The 25921-nt window shown below is 31.5% G+C and overlaps 1 protein-coding gene across 4 annotated transcripts; it reads right to left on the minus strand.

Moving 5' to 3' along the window:
• Nucleotides 1-646: 646 nt before the first annotated feature.
• On the minus strand, nucleotides 647-25921 carry LOC131946905 (protein phosphatase 3 catalytic subunit alpha). Of its 4 annotated transcripts, none has more exons than XM_059307907.1 (14): nucleotides 25705-25921; nucleotides 21116-21316; nucleotides 19902-20026; nucleotides 19672-19783; nucleotides 19408-19553; nucleotides 17540-17679; nucleotides 16232-16309; nucleotides 15384-15478; nucleotides 15143-15268; nucleotides 14416-14496; nucleotides 12868-12912; nucleotides 5923-5995; nucleotides 4503-4600; nucleotides 647-4355 (listed from the first exon to the last, which is right to left on the minus strand). In XM_059307907.1, the coding sequence occupies exons 1-14, from the start codon at nucleotides 25751-25753 to the stop codon at nucleotides 4222-4224; spliced, it is 1503 nt and encodes a 500-aa protein (XP_059163890.1). In that variant the 5' UTR covers nucleotides 25754-25921; the 3' UTR covers nucleotides 647-4221. The 4 variants fall into 4 exon arrangements, with proteins under 4 accessions (XP_059163890.1, XP_059163889.1, XP_059163892.1 ...); XM_059307906.1 differs by having other exon boundaries at nucleotides 5923-5998; XM_059307909.1 differs by lacking the exon at nucleotides 12868-12912 and having other exon boundaries at nucleotides 25705-25920.

The following is a 25921-nucleotide window of genomic DNA, read 5'->3' on the forward strand; positions in this document are numbered from 1 at the left end:
TTTTCCGTATCAGTGAGATGCAAAACGTCGAGATTTGCAAAAATCTCGATTTTTTTTTTTGCACGATTACAAGACTTTCTCTATACTTCGTATATACGAGAAAGTAAAAATGTGAGTCCTTCTGTTAGCTAATATTTAGCTCTAATACTAAATTAGCACCCAATCACAAGTTGAACACATATGATACTAGATCTAAGCATAGATAGAGCTTTACCAGGTAGTTTCCTTTAAATAAATTAGATTTATAAATCAGACAGAAGATTAACTTTGAAAAAAATGTACACAAAACAGTTGCAAATTTCAAGGTATTAGTTTTACTTAAACACATGGATAAAGAAAAGAAGGCTGAGACAGTAAGGGAGAAGTCTCAGTGAATATATTTTTACTGTAAGTAGATAATACATAGAAATTTCAAGATGAGCAATGTCCATTAAAAAAATATTAAATGACAGAACTGTCAAATACTGAAACTGAGTGAATTACTAAATCCTATTTCAATGGTTAAAATTACTAGAATCAGTTTATAAAATAAAAAGTAAGTTATACCCTGAAGGCAAAACAACACTTTAGTTTACTTTCTGGAAATGAAATTCTTTTTAACAGTGCATCATTAGCATCCATCCTTACAAAAATAAGGTCAAGTGACTAAGCAAAAGAAATGTGATTTAATAAATTTTTAACACAAAATTTACAATTATGGATACATGCATGATATACAACAATGTTAGACATCTGACAAAATGATGGAAAAAGGTCAATTATTGAATAATTTCAGGGGGAAAATAAATAAAAAGAAAATCTATACAAGGCCAATATGACATAATGGTGCATTAACTACAATAAATCTGTACACAAAGCAGGTGCTTTTAATGACAGTTAACCCTTTTTTTTAATTATTTGAATATTAAATATAACTTTGGGAAAATAAAAAAAGCATTCACACTCACACATCCATTAAGGTCCAAGGGGGTGAAAAATTTAGGTATGGAGGAAATAAATGCAAATATTGAACTTTGAACATTACAAATATTTGAAGACCATGTTGGTTGTTGAAAAAAAAGTAGATCAACCCAAATTTTATTTATTTATTGAAAGAATGTATATATTTACACAATTTTTAATAAAGGCTATATTTTTGCAAGTATCTTATATTCTGGTTCTGAACTTGTATAGAATATTACAAAACTGTCATAAACAGCAAAAGTAATTGTTTTAAAAACTGTTAGCAAAACTGATGGCATATTAAGAAGTATTTTTATTAAAAGCATTTTCTAAATGTAAGTCTTAGATTGAAGAAAAACTTCAAGAATATTTTTTAAAAACTAATTATCATAAGCATAATGCAATTTATTTATTTATAAATTTTTTAACTTTATAAAAGCAAGCAAATTTTGAAACAGGTTTAGGCAACCTTCTTTATGAAGTATGATTAATATCACCAGTTTTGCATAAATATTTGTTCTCTACACAACAGGCTATTTTTTTGTTAGAACAAGCCATCCTCAATTAAGAAAAGCATTTCTTTAAAAAGTATCCTGAGATTTTCAAAAGCCTTTTTCTCCATTGTGCTGTACAAAGAAAACACTTAATTTATGAACCAAAACACATTCTCATCTTAATGACTTCAAATATGAATAAACACAAGTACAAGGGAATGTAGTGTATGATTAAAAATAAATACAGGTATTAAAATTGCACTCAAATTGTGTCTTACCAACTTTCACTTTGTAATTTAATATTGGTGAAGTTTTCTGATTAAAAAATGTATTTATACATGTCCACTTGTATTATAAAAAATAAAATGATCACTGTTCTGTATTTGTAATCTAACTAGTAGGTAAATAGTAATAAATAGTTACAAATACAATTTATTTAAAATTATATCAACATACACAATTGTAAAATATTTTGTAGCATTCCTCCATATTCTTTTACAAGAATATGTTAAAAATGTATGTGGTTGTCCATTATTTAAAATTGTACTCAACATTTGCTTTATTCCTAACTTAAACACTAGAAAATTAAAACAGGGAACAACATACTGTTATGGTATACATTGTATGTTCAGGAAAAACATTTATAAAAACTATAAGATGAATGTATTAATTTGTAATAGGGAGAGAAAAAGTTAAATAAAACACTACCGCTGACTATAAAAACGTATATTATAGGAAAAAGTGAACAAGAAAAATTTGGTTTACACAAGTGTAAGAGTAGAAGTACTAGCCACTGAAATAAAATGTAGTATGAAAATTGGAGGAAAAAAGGGGAGAGCAATACAACAGCACATGAGGTATATCACATTAGAAAATAAAAGCTAGATTGATTATGCATTAGCAATTCTATTGTTAAGATGCATTGTGTCTGTGTGTTTAAAAAAAAATACAACACAAGATATAGCAACAAGTTTTTCCCATTTATAAATATTTTAAACATGGACAGGTGAGGAGATACAACAGGAGTGCATAATTGTAAAAAGAAGAAATGGAGAATATCACATAATAACGCCTTCATAGGCAGAAAATCTGCTATTACATTAACAATACTTGCACACATAAGTTTTAAGATGGAAAATGTATTTTTAAAAAAACCAATCAACAACCATTTTATGCATGTAAAATCAATTACTTCTTCTGAAACAATGGTGATATCAGCAAAGATAATCAGCTTTCTGAAGCTACAATGGCATAAATAATTTTCTTTGCAATAGAAAAATGTGTGACATGAACTTTAAAAAGAAATTATTTTAAAAATAATTCCTGTCAACTCATATATTCTTAGATCACACTAAGCATTTAGTTTCATACCTTCAGTAGCCCCTCTACTAACTGTAAACTCTTTTTAAGATAAAATAGTTCAATTGGTTGATTGAAAATTATAGTGATGTTATAACTTTGTTTATAGTTTTACCAATGGATATTATCACATGAGATCATTTAATTTAATATCTTAAAAAAATAAATACCTATTGCCTAGACCCACCAACTTGCACATTGAAAAAAACAAAGAATCTTGAAGAGACAAGAATAGATAATGTAATCTCATTTATATCTGTAAAGTAATTTAAACATTTCAAGCAGAGAGAATTTAAAACTTAATAAAACAGATACAGTTAGAAAAGGGACTACTTCAAAACACTATTACAATTAAAGAAAAGAAAAACAGCTGACAAAAAATAAAAAGAAAAGAACCTTATGTTTACAACTGACTAGATTAAAAAATGCAAAATAATCTATTTATATATTGCTAATTACATGATCAGATCTAAATTATGTAAAACAAAACCAATTCATAAAACTTCAAAGATACCTTAGAACTTTAATTCCTCAATTTGTTTTCTTAGATAAGTTGTTTAATAGTAAACTAATCACTTACAGAAAGGGAAAGAAGTAATAGTTTTTAAAATTTGCTTAAGACTCCTACTGTATCGGACACTTAAAACTCTTTGCAATATAGAAAAATGGATATAAAAATAATTCCACACAAATAAAGCGATAGCAACTGACAAAAATATCTTTACACCACGTTAAAATAGTTACATTTTATTCACACATTTTTTGTAACTCTTCAACAATCATAGAAAATTATCTGCTTTTCTTTTACTTTAGCATAAAATATAATGTGAGAATCACCAAGAAATTGTAACACATAATTTAGTAACATGATTAGTTGGATAGGCCTACTTCATTGATAAAAGTTCATTATACTGCTTATACAAAACCTATTTGAAAAACCAAGATGCAGCTTCATTTACAGATGCAAATTAATTTTTGTTACTGAACAAAAGTAGGAGATGATGACAAAATGGAAATAATTTCTATTAAATGTTGACCTTCATTTTCAAGCTAAAATAGTCATGCACCATTAGTGTGATAGTAATACTTAACTTTTCATACCTTTGAAACTACTTTTCACCATTGAACTAATAAAACAGCTACATTTCTTTTTGACAAAATGTAACTGTTTTCAACTATCACACATTATAAATGTGCATGGAACCTTTCTATGATCACCAAAAGTATTCTTTAAATTGTAACTTTTAAGGCTTAAAATACTTTTATATAAAAGCCAGATCTTAGTGCAAACAATCATTTCATTTTATCATTGCAGTTAAATGACAAGTTAAGAAAACACTCATTCTTTCACAATATCATGATCAAGCAGAACAAAAACATCACAATAATTATTTAAAAAGATAAATTTGAGGGTGTAAAACAGTAGTTAAGACTTTGAATGTTCTTTGTTATTTGAATTGACAGCATCTTTTCTAGGGGGCATTCTTTCATTCATCTTATCTAGGCATTTAGCTTCCTCAAAACCACTAATTTTGTGATTGGGTGAAAATCCACTCAGTGCTGAAAAGACAAACATGTAGAATGCAGATTTGTATAACAAAACTGAACAGTTCTTAAAATTACTAACACCAGAGGTGAAAACACATTTTAGGAAGATAGTTTTAAATTGTCACTACCATTTTTAAAATCTAAGAAACACAAGCTTACCACTGCTAAGTGTATCTTTGCCACCAGACAAAGCTCCTAAAGGAAGAAGTCCATTGGGAGTCAAACCTTTTAGCTGCAGTACACTTTCACTTTCCTCTCTAATTTGTGGTAGAGAGCAAAAACAAAGTAAATTAACTTCATGTACAAAAAGAAAGAAAACCTATTTGGGATAAGAAAACCCTGAAAACAAAAAACCTATTGCAAAGTAAAATGCTTTTCAGTTGATTGGAAAATATTCTAAAATGTTCAATGCAATATAATAGTTTAAATAAAGATTAAAAACAAGTTAATAAAAAGTCTAGTGACAATTTAAGCGTAATTTCCTTAATTTTTTGTGACCGAACGAAAGGATATGTTTGAAAACTTTCTTCGGCAATATTGTTCTAAATTATGGCAGGAATCGATTGGTAAATGTTTCAAGTCGCTAAGTGGTCTGGTTGCCGAGATATGGGCCAAAAACTGCATTTTTTTCGAGGTTTTTTGGCTTTTCCGGGAAATTCAGGAAGGAATTCCGGGAATTTTTTTGGCCCACAATCATCCTCGGAACTTGCTTAACATATTTGCTTTAGGAACTAGTCCTCGATATTGCTTCGTTGAGGAGGAGATACGACTTAAAGCTGCGGACACACATCCATACATCCAGAAATAACGAATTAATAATAGCAATTGTCAGTATGGAAATTGCGCTAAAAAACGGGAGTCACATTTTAGAAATGTTATACGGTTGTCTATTAACCCAACTTCAACTTATTTCCCATTTTATAATTAGTAAAAGCTTAGTGTAAATTTCATCAGTCAATAGTATAGTTATCATATTTCCTTTCAATTCCTCATATTTAGTAATCTGGTATACTTTTTTTTAAAGTTCAAAAGGAAATTTGATTGAAGTAATAAAAAGGCCTACACATGAAACATAAGTTCATGCATCAAAATCTAGTCCTTATGATTCATCTAAAGGTGACCCAGTTACAAATCTAATAGTTGTGCTACACTGGGTGAGTATACAATTGTTACTGATGCCTTCTACTACTTTGGTGAAAGAAGATTTAGGTTAATGATGAAACAGTCCATTCAGTATGAAAGATTATCAGCTTTCTAAATTTATTGCAAAAAAAAATATGAATAAATAAAAAAAAAATGAATAAATAAAATAAAAACAATTTTAAGTCCAATAACAATAATAATAAAAGCAAAGTTGGATTTAAAAGTTTGTTCTACCTCAACAAAAAGGCTTTCATGCTTATGATTAATGCAAAAACTGCTTTAAAGAAATTTAATGACAGTGCCAAGGCGATGCGATATCTTCCAATACTTCACTATACATTTTTAAATCAAGGTATTTTGAGTATTAATAGCTCTTCTTGATAATTTAAAAAAAAAACTACTAATATGAATTTAAAGCAATTATAAAGCTGAATACCTCAAAACTGTGAACACTCTTGCCATTTTCCCAATAGCTCTGATTTTGTTCCGAATCACTTCCTTCCTTGCAGCTACTGAAATAAATACAAAAATGAATTATACAAACCTGAAACGTTCGAACATATTTTCTCTTAGATATACAATTGAGTATGAAAATGATCATGTTGACATTATGATCTTTGTAAGCTTATTTGAATATCAATACTATTTAAAATAAAAGTCACATTTTTCAAAACATCTTAAAATGTGATCAAATGATGACTTAGTTTGAATATGCAGAGACCAACTTAGCACAGTTACTTTAAATTTTTAAGTGTGCGTAACCTAAGTTTAATTTTACCAATGTCAATCAACTTTTAACCTCAATTATTCTTAATAATAATAATAAGAATATATTAAAAATTATTCTGATTATTGCCAACAAAGAACTACATTTCCATTTATAGGTTAGAGACTTCTGAAAGCGTAAAGGAAAAGTAAAACCTAGACAACTTAGATTTTAAAAATTTAATCACATAAATGGTATCAGAGACAATTTTTGCCTTCCATATACAAATGCTGTTTAAAATGTTACATGCTAAGTAGCTTATAATATACTTGTTATAGATATCATGCTTAATTGAATTAAACAGTAGTACAAAAGAGCAATGGCCAATTTAGTATTTTAACTGCAACTGTAAATTACACATTATGTGAAAGACCCAAATAATTTAGATCAATTTTTTAAAAAGCATAATACGCATAACTGCTAATACACAAATTCTTTCATCAGAAAGCAAAATGCCTCAAAAATATGTCTTCACCTAAAACTAAACAACAAAAAAAAAAAAAAATTTTATTGTACTGCTGTGAAAATGGAAATAAATTAACAATAGTGGGAACCATAAATAAAAGACAAAAACCATACATTTAACAAATAAATATTACACATATACTAAGTATGCAACAATTTTTAAAAATTGCAATAAAACTTTCTAGAACTAAAACACTATAAGACATTTAGATTGCTGGTCAAATAACTAAAACTGATTTTTTCTTGGGCGAATTATTTCTTAGAAAGCAAATACTGTTAGCTAAGAAATTGAAAATCAAATGTTATTCATTTTAAGAAAATAATGTGTCAATTTTTAACTGATTTATCTACCCAAGATACGACAATTTTTGTACCATTTTAAGGGTAATAGCAAAAATGATATACTTAAAAAATGAAAATACAAAATGCTGACATTGTGTGACATAATCACCTCATAATAGTAATAATGAAATGATTGTGATGAATGTAAATATTAACTGTTAATGAATGCTGTAGTTCTGCTAAGACAAAATATTTCAAAAGACAAAATTTACTTAAGAGTAACACCCAAACACTATTTTATAAATGTTATTGTAGCTTCAAAAAGTCTCAAAAGAGGAGTTGTAAACAATGGTACTTGAATCTGTCACTTAAGTTTTTATTACAAAGCAAAGTTAAGGTTTTTAAAACATGGTTAAGCATCACAATGAATCTGTGATTAACACATTCAATGTATCTGCTCTAGAAAAAAATAATAAAATAATTGGTAATAAGAGACTTTGGATATTTAAAGGAGGCCCTACGTTCCTGGAAAAATGATCATATAGTTTTATAAAACAAATAGTTGTACTAATAAACAAATATAAAATTTAAAAAAATTAACAAAATAAAGATAACAAAAGTAGCTAAATCCAAAACTTTATTAGCATGTTTTTTAGCATAGCTTTATTAAAAGAGTGTTGAAATTAACTTGCAACTGCAATTCGAAAATATTTCCATTCATCTGCTGGTAGATGCAGCAAGAAAAATCTTGTTGTGTACAAAAACTCAGAAACTTATCCACTTCCTGGCAAATTTTGGAAATTAATGTCTCAGTAAGCAGTAGTTTGGTCAACATTTAAATAGACTAGAGTCATTACCAATGTTTAAAATAAAAGTGATGGACATAAGTGTTATAGAGAGGTTTTCTGCACATGAAAGCTAAGTAGGTTTATTGAAAAAAATAATTTGGGTGTAATTTGAATCAGCAAGTTGTAAAATATCTGCTGCCAAATGGCTCTTGTTCCAAAGGTAAGTAGTGAATTTTTAATTTATTTATTAGTTTTGTTTTTTTCATGACTTCTTTTCCATTTACTTGCTTACATTTTGAAAATATAAACATATAAGAATACATCTGGTAAAAGAATAATTTTTAACTCAAAATATTTGTGACGAATTAATGAGTTAATTTTGTTGACCTGATTTGAAATATTTTATGAGAATGATATTAAAGGGGTAGGCTCCAGTAAAAAAACCCCACTTTTAATACTAGAGAGCAAAAATTGGTGGGAAAATTTTGGTACCCATGACAACATCTTCAGAGGATTTCCACTATTCATATAGTAGGCCTATACCATATTTTTGGGTACTCAGCTTAAAAAATTAAAGTGCAGATCTACAAACTAATTTATTATGAATTTTCAAATTGTGGGCCCACTAAAAATGCTAACTTTAATACCCCAAAATTCCCCAAATTTTAGTGTTTTTAACACAATCAAAATTTGAAAATTCATAGTAAATTTAAAGATATACACTTAAGACTTTTTGCATAGTATCCCAAAATATGGTAGAAGATTGTGAATTCATTGTTTATTGGGCTTAAAATACAATATTTTATGAATGCTGGAAATCATATGAAGAAGTTAATTTATCAAGATGGCAGCCGTTGTCATAGTTACCAAAATTTTCCCACCAATTATTAAAATGGAAACACGTACGCGGATAGAGAAATTATTGTTTGCTCATGAGTATTAAACGTTTTTTTTTAAACAGAGCTTACCCCCTCAAGCAGGAAAACTGCATTAGATTTAGTACAGAATAATGGCTGGGCTAAAACACCTTGAAAAAAAAAGAGGAAAGAACCATAAATTATCTGGACATACTGCTTGCTTCAAATGTTAAAAATGTCAGCTAAGTTCTAAGACTTAAAAATAAACAAAATAAAAATAGTCCTTCAAACACAAGCCCTTTGCAAAGAAAAGGTGGTCTTGGAATTATAGGAAAATCTTTTCATGACTCATGATTATGAGTTGTTTTCTGCTTGATCACCCAATTTTGATGCAAAGATTTTTTTATTTTCAAGAAGGTCCCAGTAATAAGTGGAAAGCACTGGCTCAGGCTGAACTCAAAAAAGTGTTTCTTTTAAACCAGCTGCATTTTTAAAATTAGTAATGGATAACTGATTTTGAACAAAATTATTCCAATCAACATGATGACCATCTGTGCTTGTCCACTTCAAAAAGCCATGGTACAACATATACTCATATTTTGATTTCATATTATTGTTAAAAGATAATTAACTTGAAAAATACCATGACTGGTACAAATGGAAAGGATAAATCTTAAAATTTAAGTCTTATTATAGTTATACAAGTACACAATATACCAAGTTGCTGGATTGATCAATAAAGAGGTCATGTAAGCTAGATAGTTTCAAAGACATCAAAAATAAAAATACATCTCAAGCTACAATTATTCAAAATTTACTAGTAAGAAACTAATTTTTTCTTTTGTTGTTTAATCTATCGATATATATATACGAGAAAAATGGCCCGTTGAGGAAGGATACAACGGGCGCTAGGCTGATAGTGCTGTCTCTTTTCTCTAAACTAAAACCACCCCACCCCCCAAACACACCGCCCCCCCACCCCACCCCCCAAAAAACATGTCTACCGTCCCATTCAACGAAATATAATTATATACTTTTTCCAGTGTCCGCCCCCTCCCCGAAAATTTCAAGTACCCCCACCCCTCTCCGGGGAGGAAAAAGTCTGAAAGAAACACTGGTGTCGCGCTTAGCCACTACCCGAAGAATTGCATTAAAGAAATTGCAAGAAAACCACTTTTTAGATTAGACACATTAATTAGGCGGTAATTTTATTATAGAGTATCGATGAAGAAATTTCTTTTGAATTAGGGATGGGGGGCCTCAGACGTTCTTACGCGGGGGTGGGGCTTCGCCCCTACCCGAAGAATTGTATGAAAGAAACTCTTCACGCAAACCACTTAGATAAGACAAAATTTCCTTTTTATTCAATGTTTACTCGAGAATCAATGACGTCATATTACTGTGTGCACTCTCCGGTGTGAGATTATTTTCTACTCTGTGCTAAATGTGACGACGTCATACTTCGTTTTTCGTTTCACTGTGAAAGTTTTTAATTTCCTTGTGTTTTCTCCAGAGCGTTCTTGTCAGATAGACAGACAGAGCGTTCTTGTCAGATAGATACACAGACAGCGAAACTATTATTATAGATATAAAGCAATGTATTCCTTTCATCTGATTGCCATAAAACTTTGGGAAGTTGTTAAAAACACTCCTGGGGAGGTTTCTGCCATTTTTTCTTCAAATTTGCAGGGGTGACGCCCCTGCAGGACACGATTTGTTTTTTCTATATATATGATATATAAAAATTAAGCCTATTGCAGTTTGACACCATTCATCCGATCGCCATCAAACTTTGGGCAGTTGATTAGAACACCCCAGGGGAGGTTTCTATAAAAAAAATCTTTTTAATTTTGCAAGACAGCGCCTGGGAGGGTGCGATTTTTCTCTATATATGGTACATTAAAAAAATGAAAGTCTGATGCGATTCAAAACAGTTTATCCAAGTGCGATGAAACTTTGGGGAGTTGATGATAATACTCCCGAGGAAAAAAATTCAATTTTGTACTGGCAGCCCCCGGCAGGGTGCAAATTGGCGCCTGGTCTTTCCCTTGGGTGCTATGGCACCTACGTTAATTTTTAACAGTGAGATAGACTATGGATAAGATGTGGGGTTATAGCTATTTACTTTATTGGATCGGGTACGTTTGACGGCGCCCTGGGCTAGCCTGTGAGCGCTAAGGTTCCTACGTTCCTTTCAAACATTGCGAAAGACTATGCATAAGATTGGGTTGGATTTTAGAGTCATTCACTATAACATTATTAGGCGTGCCCCCCCCCCCCCCGACTTTTTTAGGTGGTAGTGTAGGTAAATCCGTGCCCCGATAAATATGATCTAAGTGGAGGCATTGCTTACATTTAAATAACTCACCACCAGGGTGCAATTTGGCGCTCTGGGTTATAATGTGAGCGCTATGGTACCTACGTACGTTTTAAATAGTGCGATAGACTATGACTAAGATGAGGCGTTTAGTCGTTCACTAAGTTGAATCAGGCATGTTCGCAGGCGAACGACAGGGTGCAATTTGGCACCCCAGGCTATCCCGGTAGAACTATGGCGCATGTTTGTTTTAAAGAGTGTGATGGAATATGGATAAGAAGCAGTATTATAGTCATTCACTATAGTGAATCAGGCTTTCCTGGGACTTTTTAAAACCCTGTAGCAACGTGCTAGGACAGGCACGCTAGTTTTTTAAAAAATAAGAATTATAGGACAGGCACGCTAGTTTTTAAAAAAATAGGAATTAGAATAATGTAAAAAAAAAAACAACCTAGTATATGTCATTTTAAAATGTGAATAAGTATTTAATCATATAAACCTACTAAGTTTAAAAATCTTGACAATGGATCAACACATGTACATAACAATCTGGCCTACTTCAGGCAAATTAACAATACTAAGAAAACTGATAATTAAGAGATCAGGGGAAAAAATAATTGGAGTATATAATGAATTTTTTAAAAAGTGATCTGAAAAGCCACTCATGAGAGATTCTTAACTTATCTGGTATCAAAAACTTGTCCTTACTAGTTTTAACTTTGTAGCAAATCAGTTAATAGTTTCAAAATAGTTGCACACAAATAAAACTAGAGAATAGAATTGTACAGAATATATGGATAGTCTGCAAATTAATAAAACAATCCAAAATAAATCTACATCAGTAGACCAACTACACAATTAAAAGCTAAAGCTATTAAGTTAACTGGAGATTAAAATAAAAACTAATTTTAAAAAAATCTAAAATGTGTCCAACAATAGCACGACTTATTAGGAAATAATGGGGGAAAAAGGTAACAGCTACTCTAAGACTGCTATAAAACAATAAGAAAGCACTCTACTCACACTGTTAAATTTGTTACTGGTCAAGTTTTTTTTTAAAATGCTGATCTAGTTTTTAGAAGTGTACTATTCTCATATTTTAATTATATTATCATATAAAACAAGAGGCACCGACGGATACAAAATTTATCTAATTACTGCTGATGAAATGTTATTTCCAAGACATAATTAACTTTAAACATGCTTTTCCCCCCTCCATATAAATTGCTTACAGCCATGCAGTTATTTTTTTAAAAATTGGCTTTGCTACATAAAGTAGCTCTGTTAAGTAAGCATTAAAAACTATACTATGACACAAAAAGCCATTCCCTTCAACAATTTCAAACCAACATATTGCACACTGTAATTATTTGTCACATCTGAAGAAAATAATACTTTAAACTTAATTGTTATGCATTTTTTTGTTATCTAGTAATGTAAAATGCTGCACTGTATGTTTAACTAATATATTATGATTTTAAAATGTTACTGTAATTAGAAAATTAACCATGGCCTGAAAGCACCACAAATGGACAACATGTCAATCGAATCAAGATGCCATAAGGAAGACTTAAAACAAAACTTATACTGTTAATTACACAAGTACATTAGTAGCAGCGTAAGTATTTTTAAAAAAATCTACACTATAACCACAGGGGCCATTAACAATATGCACACTAGTTTAGAGGGAGGAAAAACAGCTGGCACACGACAGATTAGAAGTTTAGAATATACTGTTTTCAACTCCTTAAATTTAAGCAATTTGATTTCTTGGTGAGTGGAGCAACCCCACACCACCATCTTTATAATTAAAGCATGATTAATACTAAAATTAGACAGTATTAATCAAAAATAAGGAAGGAGCTGGTACAGTCACAAGAGGCGTGCACCAACAAATTTTGCTTACTAAGGTCAAAATTTGCCTGAGATTTGCTCTTGTTTGCACCGTCACCTTTGGAAGCAATACAAAAACAAAAAGAAGATATGTATCAGTGAAAGACCTTGGATAAAAGAAAACATCTCTTTTTTTCAATTGTTGATTAAAAAAAAATAATTCATTTATCATAAATGGCTTACTATTTGCAGAAGCACTTACAAGATGTAGAAAAATTTTGTAATAATTTAAAAAGACAAGTTGGAGCTGTTTTCTTTAAGTGCTGCAAAACAATGTGGGCATAAAGTACTTTTGTAACAAAAATATGGACAATTTATGAACAAATATGGAAATAGGCAACCCCTTCAAGTAATAAAATACTAAAAGCAACAAAATGCCCAGGTGTACATGCTGTCTAATAGTGTACACAAATGCAGCTGACTTAAAATGCTTTTATTATAGGTAGTGTGAGCTTCTTCACAGACAAAAAACCCTACCAAATGGATGAGTCAAAGCATAGTGTTATTGATACAAAAATGATACAAGATTAGTTTATACTTTAATACCATACAAACATACATATTAAGAATGTATAAAAGTAGGTATATGTACACAAATTATGTGAACATACATACATTTTATACATACTTATTTAAGTGGATTTCTTTTATTATAGAAAGAAAATTTTGGTTCAATGGCTAGAACTGTCATTAGTAAAATAGAATGTAAAAAGCTTCAAACATGACAATGGTTTTAATACTTTAAAAAAAAAACATAACATGAACCAAATAGTAACTTTCATGCAGAAATCAACTCTTAAATTATGTAACTGAAAAAAATTTAATTCCACAAAAGAAACAATATTTAAAACAAATCTTAAGCTTAAAAAATCCTGAATGATTGAACGATCTACACATTATTTTCTTAAAAGCTTTTGTAACGGAAACACAATTTTACTGTAAACTGAGAGTTATAATTAAAAAACAAAAAACAACCTAGTATAAATGTTTCGCCCTAGAGAAATTTACAACACAATAAAGCTAACAACCTGTGATTTTCAACAAAGGATAAGAATACTTGGAAAGAGAATGTCTATTATGTATTTACTAATACTAAGGAACCATGCATTATAAATGAATTCCAAGACAAGGTTAATTATCACTTTTTCCATGGTCTATGTAATCAGTATAGGTTACACAAGTGTCATTAAAAACTTAATTTAGTTTTTTCTATAGATTATTTTTTTACCCACAATGCAATATTTTTGGTTTCTCAAGGGGGTATACTGTTTTGATCTTGATTTATTAAGCACTTGATGTTGAAAAAGTATATTTTTAACATAACAAGGCATAGTGGAGAACTGGCGAATAGAGGATTGATGTTTATTAACAAAGAAAAGCATTTACTTTAATCCAACAACATGGAAAACATTCTCTACCAAATGAAAAATTTCCTCTAAATGTAAGAGGAAGGGAAAGAAGAAGAAACAAGGTTTAAGTCTTCAAAATAAAGCACAAAAAAAAAATAAAAAATAAAAAAATAGAATGCTGATCTACAGTATTATATTTCAACCACACTTACCTTCCATAGAGTCCTGTTCTCCTTCAGCAACAAGTTCATCATCAGAGCATATGTTGAGTATATTCACCAGCATTTCAGTGACTGAAAAAAAAAACAACAGCCATTTCTTTTTAAATAAGCAAAAGCTATAGTTAACACTAAAGTTCACTGAAATTCAAAAGCTACTTTAAATACGATTTTTAAAATAAACAATTGTACTTTGTTCATAGCTTACTAGCATAACACTACTGACTCAGTTTCAGGCAAAAAGGCTAAGGCAATATTTTAATAGGCTATCATCAATGTGTTTCATGTCATTTCATACACGCCACCTTTTTTCTCAGTCTGGGTTACTTAAATGTAAAAAAAACAGGCACTAAATTTGTTAGATCATAGTGTTGTAGTGCAGGTTTGTCCACACTATTGACTAGTCACTCTTGGGCATGCGGTATGAAAGCCATGAGTGCACTTTATATCACCCTCTGTAATAGTGAATGTTGTATGCTGTTGAGTATGTCCCCAATATTAGGTGGTTTTTACAACAAACATAGGAACAACAGTGCTCATAGGGGAGCCTGGGACACCAAATCACATCTTGCCTGGGTGCCCCTTTAAATTAAACTTTTCCCCCTACAGAAACCTTCAAGGAGTATTCTCAACTTCCCAAAGTTTCATGCTGCTCATTTGAAAGATGTAGTAAGGCATAAAGAACATTTAAACATATATAGATATTAATTTAGATTTTTACCTTTTTCACCCACAAAAGGTAAGGACCAAGTAAACACATCCATGAAATTCGGTAGCCAATATGGGTGTGGAGAGCAATTAAACTGTCTAATATTCATCACATTATTTTCATATTTCAGAATAGCAGCTAAAATAAAAGATAAATAACAAAATTGAATATGTCAAGTTAAAAACAGTAACTATAAAAACACGTATAGGGGAGAAAACTAACTTGTAAAAACATTTAAAGAATTAAAATGTACCTTTATTGTTGTAAACATCTAGGTAATTAGGTGCTGAAAAAATTGTTATCAAAGATGGAAAACCTGTAGTTTGACTTTTTCTATACATCCTATACCTGTAGACAATGGTAAAAAAAATAAATGTGTAATACTGATAGCACTGACTAAAACTTATTTTTTTTTACAAAGAACTTAAGCCAATTGTATTATTCACAAAACCATCCAGAAAACTACGATAATGCTGAAGCGACAGTTTGCGCGAAAACAATTGTAAAAATTTGTCCAAAACTTGAATTGGTAAAAAAATCTTGCACATTCTTGTACTATATTTGCATTAGTAGCGAGGGGGGTGTGTGTGTTGCATTTGGTCACATTAGCAGTAAATGAGTAAAATGTACATTTTTAAAAATATGGTGGAAAATTATTGAATGTTCTTTTAGAAATGGCAGATCTTATCTTCAGGATTCAACAATACAAAGGGTCTATATACTGAGAAGTGGTACTAAGTGATCTTATATCTTATAGTAAAGCGTTTGGCTTCTCACTTCTGACTAGTAACTGTAGGATGTCCTGGAATCCACCTAGATTTGATGGGTACCTGACTTAGATGGGGAAAGTGAAGGTGGCTGGGCATAATCCCTTACTATGCAGACATAAAAAAATGAATGGACTAAAGAAGAACTTTACTTATTTATTAAGAAGTAATCTAACCATCTTCAGTTGGTCCCATCACTATAGAGTAACTCTATCTACAATAATGTCTTAATAAAATGATTATTAAATCTATCGTATAAAAATGTAAATAATTTTCATATGTGGTAACAATTGGATTTTAAAAAAAAAAGAATTAATGAAAATATTCAATTTACCCTGCATCTTGTGCTTCATGTGCCCGTATTATGGACAACAAATTATTCTGTTGCAAGAAATCACAACATGCTGCATAGCTGTAAAATATAATTAATATCATATAATATAATTAATATCAAATAGCAGAAAATGTTAGATGTTACCCATTAGAGTATTTCCAAAAATAACTGAAATGTGTACTTTAATATTTAGATATAATTGGGGAATATTTACATTAATTACAGTATCACACATAATTAAAGATCGCGGCTATAGTGGGTGAGCATGGATAATTATAGAAAAAATTGTTTATGAAGCCTCTGAACAACAGCTGTATTTTTTAATAGGATAATTTTTATGGGCTCTAATTTTAAACAGCATTATGTCCTAACCCTAACTGCTTATGTTAAAAAGACAGGTGTTTGGCTAAAATTATTATGGCCTTATATTAATTTAAGAGGTGAAAAAAATTCATGACTATCACATGAACTATCTAAAACTAAGACCGCAAGAAGAGAAATCCCCTAATTCAAAAGGGTAGCGCTAAATGTATCATTTGTCATGGCGTTTGGCATTAAAATCTTACATTTAGCCAATATGACACTTAACCAACTTAATTTGTGGCTATTTTTTTTACATTTACACCATGAAAATCAAGCCTCCCCTTTTTCTGTGTACTTCATCCCTCAGAAATATAGCTAACATTTTTTTAAAAATTGTTACTTTAAAATAACACTGAAAGTGCTTTTCAAATGCAATGTTGTTTAACAGTTTTTTTTAAAAAGTTACCGTCATATTTAAAAAAAAAAGTACTTTGTGCAGTTGTTTAACTCTTATTTACTAACTAATGATTGTGTAATTTGACATGGCATCTAAATTTTTTCCTGTAGAATACATAATAGCTTAGAAATTAATTAACTTTGGTACAGGGAGGGGCAGTCTAGTCCTCATAGTCACATTTAGAGAGGATTTCAAAATAAATTTTAAGCAGAAAGCAGGGAAAAACAGTCGGAGGGGTAGCTAACAATGGTAGTTTAACCAAAAGTGAATTAAAAATACAAGATTTAAAATTCAAATTTTGAAAAGTTTGGAAATCCGCAGAAATTTGGAAGTCACATTCCTGCAAGATGTATCTAAAAATCTATATACGAAGAACTGAAGCAATTATGTTGTGCAAGTTAAATATTATAGACAGAAATTTTCAAAGTTCTTGACAGATAAGTAGAACAAAGTTGAGTAAAGTTATACTATCAGTGATGTTTTTTTTATCAATACAAAAATTACATAAACAACAATTAGTCATTGCAATAATACAAGGTACTATTTACCTGTAGAAATATGAGCAACCTCTAACAGTGTTGTGCGTAAAGTGTTCTGAAGACTTTTCATTACCAAAATCCTCCAAAGGATCAGACCATAACAAATCACACATAGGCCCAAATGCTGGTGGCTCCTTAAATCTATCCAGCTAAAGAGAACAATTAAAAGTACCATTGTCATAAATGCAAATAAGTAAATTGAATTGAGCACTTTAAAAATATATATTTCTTCAATGAATATGGTGAGTTACCAAAAAGTCAAACCAGTTTATAAAACTGAAGTCAAATAGGCTTGAAAAGTCTATATAATCATACAAAATATTTGAAAAAAATCTTTTTAAAAATATGGTAAGCATAAATTTTTAGTTACAATTGTAAAAATTAAAGTCATTTGGGAACCATCGATTACACTCATTTTTATTTTTGAATTGAATACAAGTTGTTGAAAAGCAGTTTAGAATTATTTAATCAATTTAAATATTTTTAAAAACCATCATCAAACTCTACTAGAAGTCAACCGGAATGGACAGGGAGGGTAAAACCAAGAAAGTCAAAATAATTGTTTTCTGTGATAAAATACACAATAGTGGTCTATGGTGCAGACATGCGACAATTTTTTATTTTAACATTAAGCTAATTTAAACTCTAATCTAGTCTAGTTGTACTCTTGTTTTCAATTTTAAATCACACCTTATATTCTTTTAAAGATTGGCAAGGTAAAAAATGTTAGTCTTCAACTGTTAAGTGCCTAGATTTAGATTAATTGTAATTTGAAAGTTTTGATAGAAAATGAAGTCACACCTCAGCCAACAAACAACAGCCCCATAAATGTTATAAAATAGAAAAAAAAAGTTTCTTTTACATTGGATGTAAATAAACTGGGGGGGGGGGGGGGGGGGGAAAGAAGAGGAAGAAGAGGGAGGAAAGAAGGAAGAGAGGTGTGGTTTTTATAGGCTACTGTTAACTTTAAAAAAAAGTAAGCTGATATTAAGCAGTATTTAGATGTAGCCTAGAGACTAGTTATATATAACTAGAGTCCTATTAAACACTAAACCTATGCTTGTAGGTATGATACTGTGTACACTGTCAATGGACATTTTGATTATTTTTTACTTAGTAAAGTAGCATCTTTTTGGCTTCAAATTCTTTTTTTAGGTTTGACTGTTTATATACAGTTTATGTGCTGGTAGGATGGGCGGCTGCTAACAGTATAACTTTCTGTACTCATTGAATGTATTTTAATGTGATTAATAAGTCGCAAGGTCTACTTGGGTTCATGACTTTTATTTCTGTTTATTTAATCACTCCAGAAGAGTTGCTATTTTTGTTAGAGTTCATCCATAAAGGACGTCACGCCGTTAGAAACAGAATTTAAGCCGTTGCTTAGTAGATTTTTTTTGTGTGGGAACCCTGTAAACTATACATTTTAGAAAAAAAATGAGCACTGTTGTGACAATTTCACATTTTACATGCAGGATACGAGTTTTATGTCAGTTTTAAGATGCAAACACTTCAATGTTAAAATAAACTTGGACATCCATATGGACATCTCCCCACATCCATAAAAGTCATTTTTCTCAACCCTCCCCCCTCTGTGTGGATGCTTTAAATAGATGACCCCTTGATAAAACCGGAAGTACTTATTGCACAAATGTTATAAAATATTCAATGTTTGTTGAAAAATAGTTTTCTTGCAACAAAAATTAGGAACCAGCTTTTCAAGCCTATTGCACACAATTTAGTTACAAGATTTGCATGCAGAAATTGTAAACTAAATTAAAAATCCACCAAGCTTCAGAAAAGATTCAAAACAGTGCAAAAATTCAAAGCACTACAGTTGACAGGAATATTTGTTTAAAAATTACTAAATCATATACCTTACGAATATCATCTAAAGTGTGAATTTCAGGCGAAAGTCCTCCGTGGACACATAGAAACTGTTGATTCATCAGAGCAGACAGTGGCAGACAATCAAAGGCCTCCATGCAAGCATCATATACCCTTTCTGTGTATTTTATTTTACCTGAAATTAACCAATGTGGAATTTAGAAGAGTGTATTTACCCATTGCTATATTACAATGTACATGATATAACCATTGTGTTAATAAACAAGCAAGCAGCAAACAAGAAATGTACTTACATTCTTGCTTAAATGTAAAATACTCAGTAAGATGCCTACATTCATGATTGCCTCTTAACAGGAAGAATGTGGTTGGATACAAGATTTTTAAAGCCCACAAGTAAAGTACACACTGAAAAATAGTTTGTGTAGTTTTCAATGTATAACATAATTCTCAACTTCTAATATAAATTCTTGTGGTAAGGAAGTTAACAAAAAAATTGTAAAAATATGATGCACACTAAACACACCTCTATGCTAAAATAACCTCTGTCTACATAGTCTCCCAAAAAAAGGTATCTGGTAGATGCAGGAGGACCACCGACTTCAAACAGCTTCATCAAATCAAAGAACTGTCCATGAATGTCACCACATACTGAAATTGAAAATAAGGTTAATATTTTTAGAATACAATAATTTCTAGGCTTTTAATAAAAGTAGCGACTTAAGCACCGATACACTGTTCTGCAACATCTCCCTGTTTAAAAAGTTTTTTTATAGGTCAAAATGTCAACAGTAAATAACTAGTTGACCCAGGTGATCTGCTTTTCATGTCAAATCAGTGTCAGAGACTGAGTCAACTGCGTTTCAATCAGCAGATTTTAATTCTATATAAAAATATTTTCATTCTGTTTGGTGGCTTCCGTCAAATTTTCACAAAAAAAAAAACAAATTGTACAACATAATCAATGTGAAGACATACTGTAATATTGATAAGATAAAATAGTTTTTTAATTAACAAGTATTTGAGTTCTCTATAGCTTTTGCCTGTTTAGAAATGCTAAAATGTGTTATTGCTTTAAGAAATCAGATCCTACATAAATGTACAGGCAGCCAACATTTTCAAAACAAAAAGTTTAACACAAGTTAATGATAATTAAAATTTCATGTTTTGTAGTTTTTTTAAATCATTGGAAAAAAGCCTTTATTCTTCTGTGACTAAAGCTGTACAATGTTTTAGTATGTGTATGTATATATATAAATATAAATATATATATATAGTAGTGAATGTTATATAAAATATGAAAACTTAAAAAAATTGTGCTTTCACTTGATGGATAGGGCAATTTAATTACTGTTATCATTTTCAACAAGAACACATTTTTTAAAATTAATAATTTGTAATAATTTGTTTAAAACAATAGGTGTGAGTTGAAAAAAGTTTTTAGAAGTTTTGAGAAAAAGTTTCTTAGGTATGCTTATAATAGAAAAAACTCTAGTCCTAAAATGTAAAATTTCTAGAGCAGAATACTGTTTTCACAATTATTATAACTGTTTTCAGTAAGTACTTTTTAAAATTTGTTACTTAAGTTTTTTTTATATAGGCCTAGAAGTTTTATTTTTAAAAATTAGTTAATCTATTTAATTACTACACCACATTTCACGTGAGACTGCCAAAAAGAGATATTTTATAAGTAACATATACAAGGATGAGAAAAATGCTTTAACTCAACTAAACTCTTACCAGTCACAGGTGCTTCTATGTCAATCATGGTCTTCTCCTGTCGCAAAAGAGCTGCACCTTCATTGATAATACGTAAAGCTACATCCTCTGTTACACGTCCTTCTAAGATAAAATGTTGCTTAAGAATATCTGGTCTTGGTTTTCCTTTGGCATCAAATGCTTCACTCATACTAACCCTATGACTTGGTGGAAAAGGAACACCTGAAGTATTTTTAAAAACAAAAATCAAAACAGATATAAATGACAGCACATATTCTGGGGTAGAAAAAACTGAAATCTGTATTGTATTATCCAGCATTTATTAAAAATCTTATGTACAGGGTTCGTACTACTTTTTGAAAATGAAATTCCAGACTTTTCCCAGACATTTTCCAGACTTTTTTGGAAAACTTCCACACTTTATACAGATAATGTGTTCGCGAATAATTTATAAAAATGATGCAACATTTGTACTCTCCTTGTAATTACTTATACTAAATTGACATTTATTTTAGGCAGTTGAGCTATATTCATATTGAACTTTCTTTAGCCAAATTGACAGAAAATCACTTTTCCTACTCCACTCCACCTAAAATTTTAATAATTAAAATAATTGATTAAAATGATGCAACTATTTTGTTTCCAACATTAGACATATAATCTGTTCATGATCTCATTGCCAATGTTTTCAATTGGTCTTGCATAATAGTGAGAGTTAATTACTTTTAATAATAATAATGATGTAATGTATTAATTAACTCCGCCATTGTCTGGTCCCAAGTCCAGAATGGGAAAGAGGAGGGTTTTGGGTTTGGGCTAGCAACCCACCATGTAAAAACAAACAAAAACGCTACAGAAACGGCAACAGATCTAAATCAAACCATCATGGGAGAGAAACCGAGGATCGAGGCAGCTTTGCCTGATAGGCTACTGGCAAAACCTGGCATAAACTAAAGTGGCTCGCCCAAGACAGGGTGGAATGGCGGAGATTTGTTGCTGCCCTATACTCCACAGGGAGTGTTGAGGATTAAGTAAGTAAGTAAGTAATGTATTAATTTAGCTCTGCTCTTGTTGAGTAGCCTAATATAGGCTACTTGTAAAGAAATATTTGGACAAAAAAGAAAAAAAAAACATTCTGCAGGCTGTAACCACATCATTCACTGTTTATGCTTATAGCTAAGAAGCGGGTCTGCAATAAAAACAAAATGCCGGTATCCTCCTCCCCCTCACAACCACAAGACACGGTGTAGGGGTCACTATGAGGTCATGGTAGTCAAGACTTCAGTATGCCTGTTTAATAGCATGAATTGTGACGTGACTTACACCCCCCTCCCTCACCCTCCTTACCAAGCAGTACCAACTACGCACTTGAGGTCACGGTGAGTTCATTCAAGTGACCGTAATTACAAGGAGGGGCAGGGTACTCAAGCTTTAATCGTCAGCATTTGCAAAGATTTCAAAAACAGTTTAACAGAAGGGGTCATCCATTTATGAGGTCCACATGGGGGAGGGGGGTGGGGGTGTGTGTGTGTGTAAAATAAAAAAAAGACTTTTGTGGACTGGGGCCCATGCGGACATCCTCAGGTTACACTTAACATCGAAGTGCTTACATTCTAAAACAAACATAAAACGTGTATCCTGTGTATAGAAAGTAAAATTAAGACGACTGTGCTGCAGAGTTTCTTCCAGGCATCTCGAAATGAAATTTATATAGGAAAATACACCCCCCCTCCCCGGAGAGTCTGGAAGAAACACTGCTGTGCTGGTGTTTTAAAAACCCATCACATCGTGTAAACAAAACACTGTATTTAGGTGTACCCTAACATTATTGCAAGAGCGTGTCGTCACACTTTCTGAAACGCTCCTCCCGACTTTCCGGAGTGTTGTTACGTCATTTATGGACGACTCCTAAATATAAATAGAGTGGTCTAGCAGTAGAGAGAGGGACTGCTAACCTGTAAGTCTCGAGTTCGAAATCCGGGTTCAAGTCAGTACACCGTCCCTGACTCAACCAACTCTGATGGGTACCTCACTCACGTTAGGGAGAGTAAAGGCGGCTGGGCATAGTGCTGACCACACTATCTCTTCACCTTCATATTCCGAGGTTACAGAAACAAGTGAACTCTACTTCACTTGCCCCATAGACCGTCAGGTTTGAAAGGGAAACCTTTTAATACAAATAGTACCTCTTTGGTAAGCGACCATCCAACGAAAGTGAACGTGTGTGGATGGGGTGGGTGGGGGGGGGGGGGGGTCTAAAATCTGAATTTTTTTTTGGACGTCATAAATGGATGACCCTTAACCCACGAACTGTCAAGTGCAACTGTTCTGTGGCGTTCGGGCATTTTTAGAGTTTTTTGTATGCTTGATAAAATTGTCAAAATTTAATATTGAATGAAATCAGAGACCCCTACATGTATACATTTTCTGAAAGTATATTGGACAAGGAATCTTTTGATACACAAATAGTTTGTTTTTATTTTGTGTATGTTGATAGTGACCTTGACATTTACAAGAAGAGTAAAATTTGACTACTCAACTTCTGTATTCAACCCTCCCTAAAACCCCCCAAAAAAATTCCAAGTCTCATAGAAACTACATTTTTAGATACTAGAAGTCATTAGTTTTAGATAATACATAGTTTTATAAACTAATGTTGAAAAGCGATTTTGTATGAATTATTTCATTCATGACTTTTACTTTGCGATCATTCAAAGAATTACAGTAAAAAGGCATGCATTTTCATTATTATCTAGTTTTTTATTAAAATATCTTATTACTGAAATGAAGACCACAAACATGAATGTCTAGTCATCTCTTTATTTTCTCACTGTATTTAATCATATAAAGAAGATCTAAGGCTATTTTCTAATCTAGATTGACGATCTGCGGCTTTAGACCAACATTTTCATAGTAAAAATACTGAGAAAATATTCACTCCCGTTTTTAATACGAAAATCAAACTTCATGTACAAACAGAAAGCATTCCAATACCGGAAACAGGAAGGAAATTCATTTTTTAATAGTTACTTCCCCTTAACCAACGTACATTTATTCATCCGCATTTTTAACCTCGATTTTAATAACGGCCGATTTAGTCGGCCGTAACACCACAGAAAGGGGAATTACGGCCGATCATCGGCCGTAATGACAGTTCGTGGGTTAACTGATAATTTATATCTGAACTACCACTCACACACCTCCCCCATAATTTCTGTTATGACTGCCTGCATGTAAACTCAATAAAAAATGGGAAAATCAAGTCTTTTAGTCTAACAATTCTGAAGGCGACAATTCTTTCATTAAATGGCAATTTTAAATACTCGCACACAATCACACGGTCAGTCGCGCCACAAAATATCTCTTCCCTTCCCCTCCTCTCCTTTTGTCGTAGCAACTGAACATCCTTTTTTTTTCCTGCAAACTAACGAAAAATGTCACAACAGTGTAGATTATGTAAATTTTTAAAATTTAAAGTACTGAAAAAAAAAAAATGTGCTAATTGATTTGATAAAGAGCAATATGGTAGGTAAAACACAGATATTTTAAATACTGGCTATTATTTATTGTATACACTGAACCTACTGTTTACTAATTATTATTCTATCTTTCGGTTTGCATACAAGCTGGGGGTATTATAGTCGTTCACTGAATCGGGCGCGTCCGCCAGTGCTCGTGCACAGTGCGATTTGGCGCTACGGGCTAGGCTGTGAGCACTATGCGTTTATTTTTGCATTTTAGTTGTGTTTGTTATGAGTGTTGTGTTTATGTTTTCATTTGTATTTTTATTAGGCCCTATCGTTTGTTTTTTCTTTTGTGTTAATATGTTGCGTTTGTGTTTTCATTTGTATTGTGTTTGTTTTCTTTTGGATTTGTGTTTTCTTTTGGGGTTGTGTTTTGTTGTTTTGTGTTGTTCTGTTCCCAAGTTGGTATATTTAAAAAAAGTGTTACTGTGGCGGAGCATGGGTATGCAGCTAGTGGACTTATAAATGGACATATTTGCTACCAATTCTAATGTTTCTGTATAAAACATTTAAATAACAGTTCAATTACTATTCAAAGTGAGAGTTAGGGAGGTTTCAGGTCGAGGCGCATAGTCGGGCCAGGCAGAGTTACTCTATCTCTCTTGAGTCTACTTTAACTTTACTTTAGGATTTAGGACACACTAGTCAAGATCTAGACATCTAAATCTAGATTTTTAATTTTAAAGCTAGAGTTACAATCTCATCTCTATATTTTAGAACTAATCGAATTTCTAGATGTCTCCGTCTTACTTCAAAGATCTAGAATCTAGATTCTAGAATCTGTTACTTTTAATTCTAAATTTATTTATTTTGATTTTTCGATTGCGATTTAGCAAAACCCAATGTAATCTCTGAACTAAGTGAGGTTATTTCCAAAATATAAGCATGCATTTTTAATAATAATAACAAAGGCATATATCTTAAGGTCAATAGTAGTGTCTAGCTTGTGAGCGGTCAACCGTACGATATGTTACATGGAAATTCTCACAATCTAACAAGCACTGATATGCTAATGATGGCTGACATAACATAACATAAAATGGCGGTTTTAAGATGGCTTCGGTATAAGGGAGCGAAACCACTTACTTTTGATGATCCTTTCGGTTGTAGACATTTTACTATCTGTTGTGGCCATCTTAAGGCTCACGAGCACCTAATATTATTAATAGTGCCTCCGATGGCACCGATATATTGCGATTGGAACCGATAGTTTTTCTATATTCAGACCTCAATATGGCGTACACAACACAACATTTGCATATTGTCAGGGTCTTTTGCGCATTGTTTTGCGCAACCGTGCCAT

The sequence above is a fragment of the Physella acuta genome, unplaced genomic scaffold (assembly GCF_028476545.2).
Source record: "Physella acuta isolate Inbredline_101_S28 unplaced genomic scaffold, ASM2847654v3 ptg000575l, whole genome shotgun sequence".
In the NCBI taxonomy this organism is placed as follows: Eukaryota; Metazoa; Mollusca; class Gastropoda; family Physidae; genus Physella; species Physella acuta.

Coding starts and splice junctions, on each gene's coding strand:
- LOC131946905 (XM_059307906.1), bottom strand. CDS start 25,753: ATGGCCACAACAGATAGTAAAATGTCTACAACCGAAAGGATCATCAAA. Junction 20,027..21,115: donor CATAGAAGCACCTGTGACTG/GTAAGAGTTTAG, acceptor TTTCAATTTCAG/TATGTGGTGACATTCATGGA. Junction 19,554..19,671: donor TTTTACATTTAAGCAAGAAT/GTAAGTACATTT, acceptor GGTTAATTTCAG/GTAAAATAAAATACACAGAA.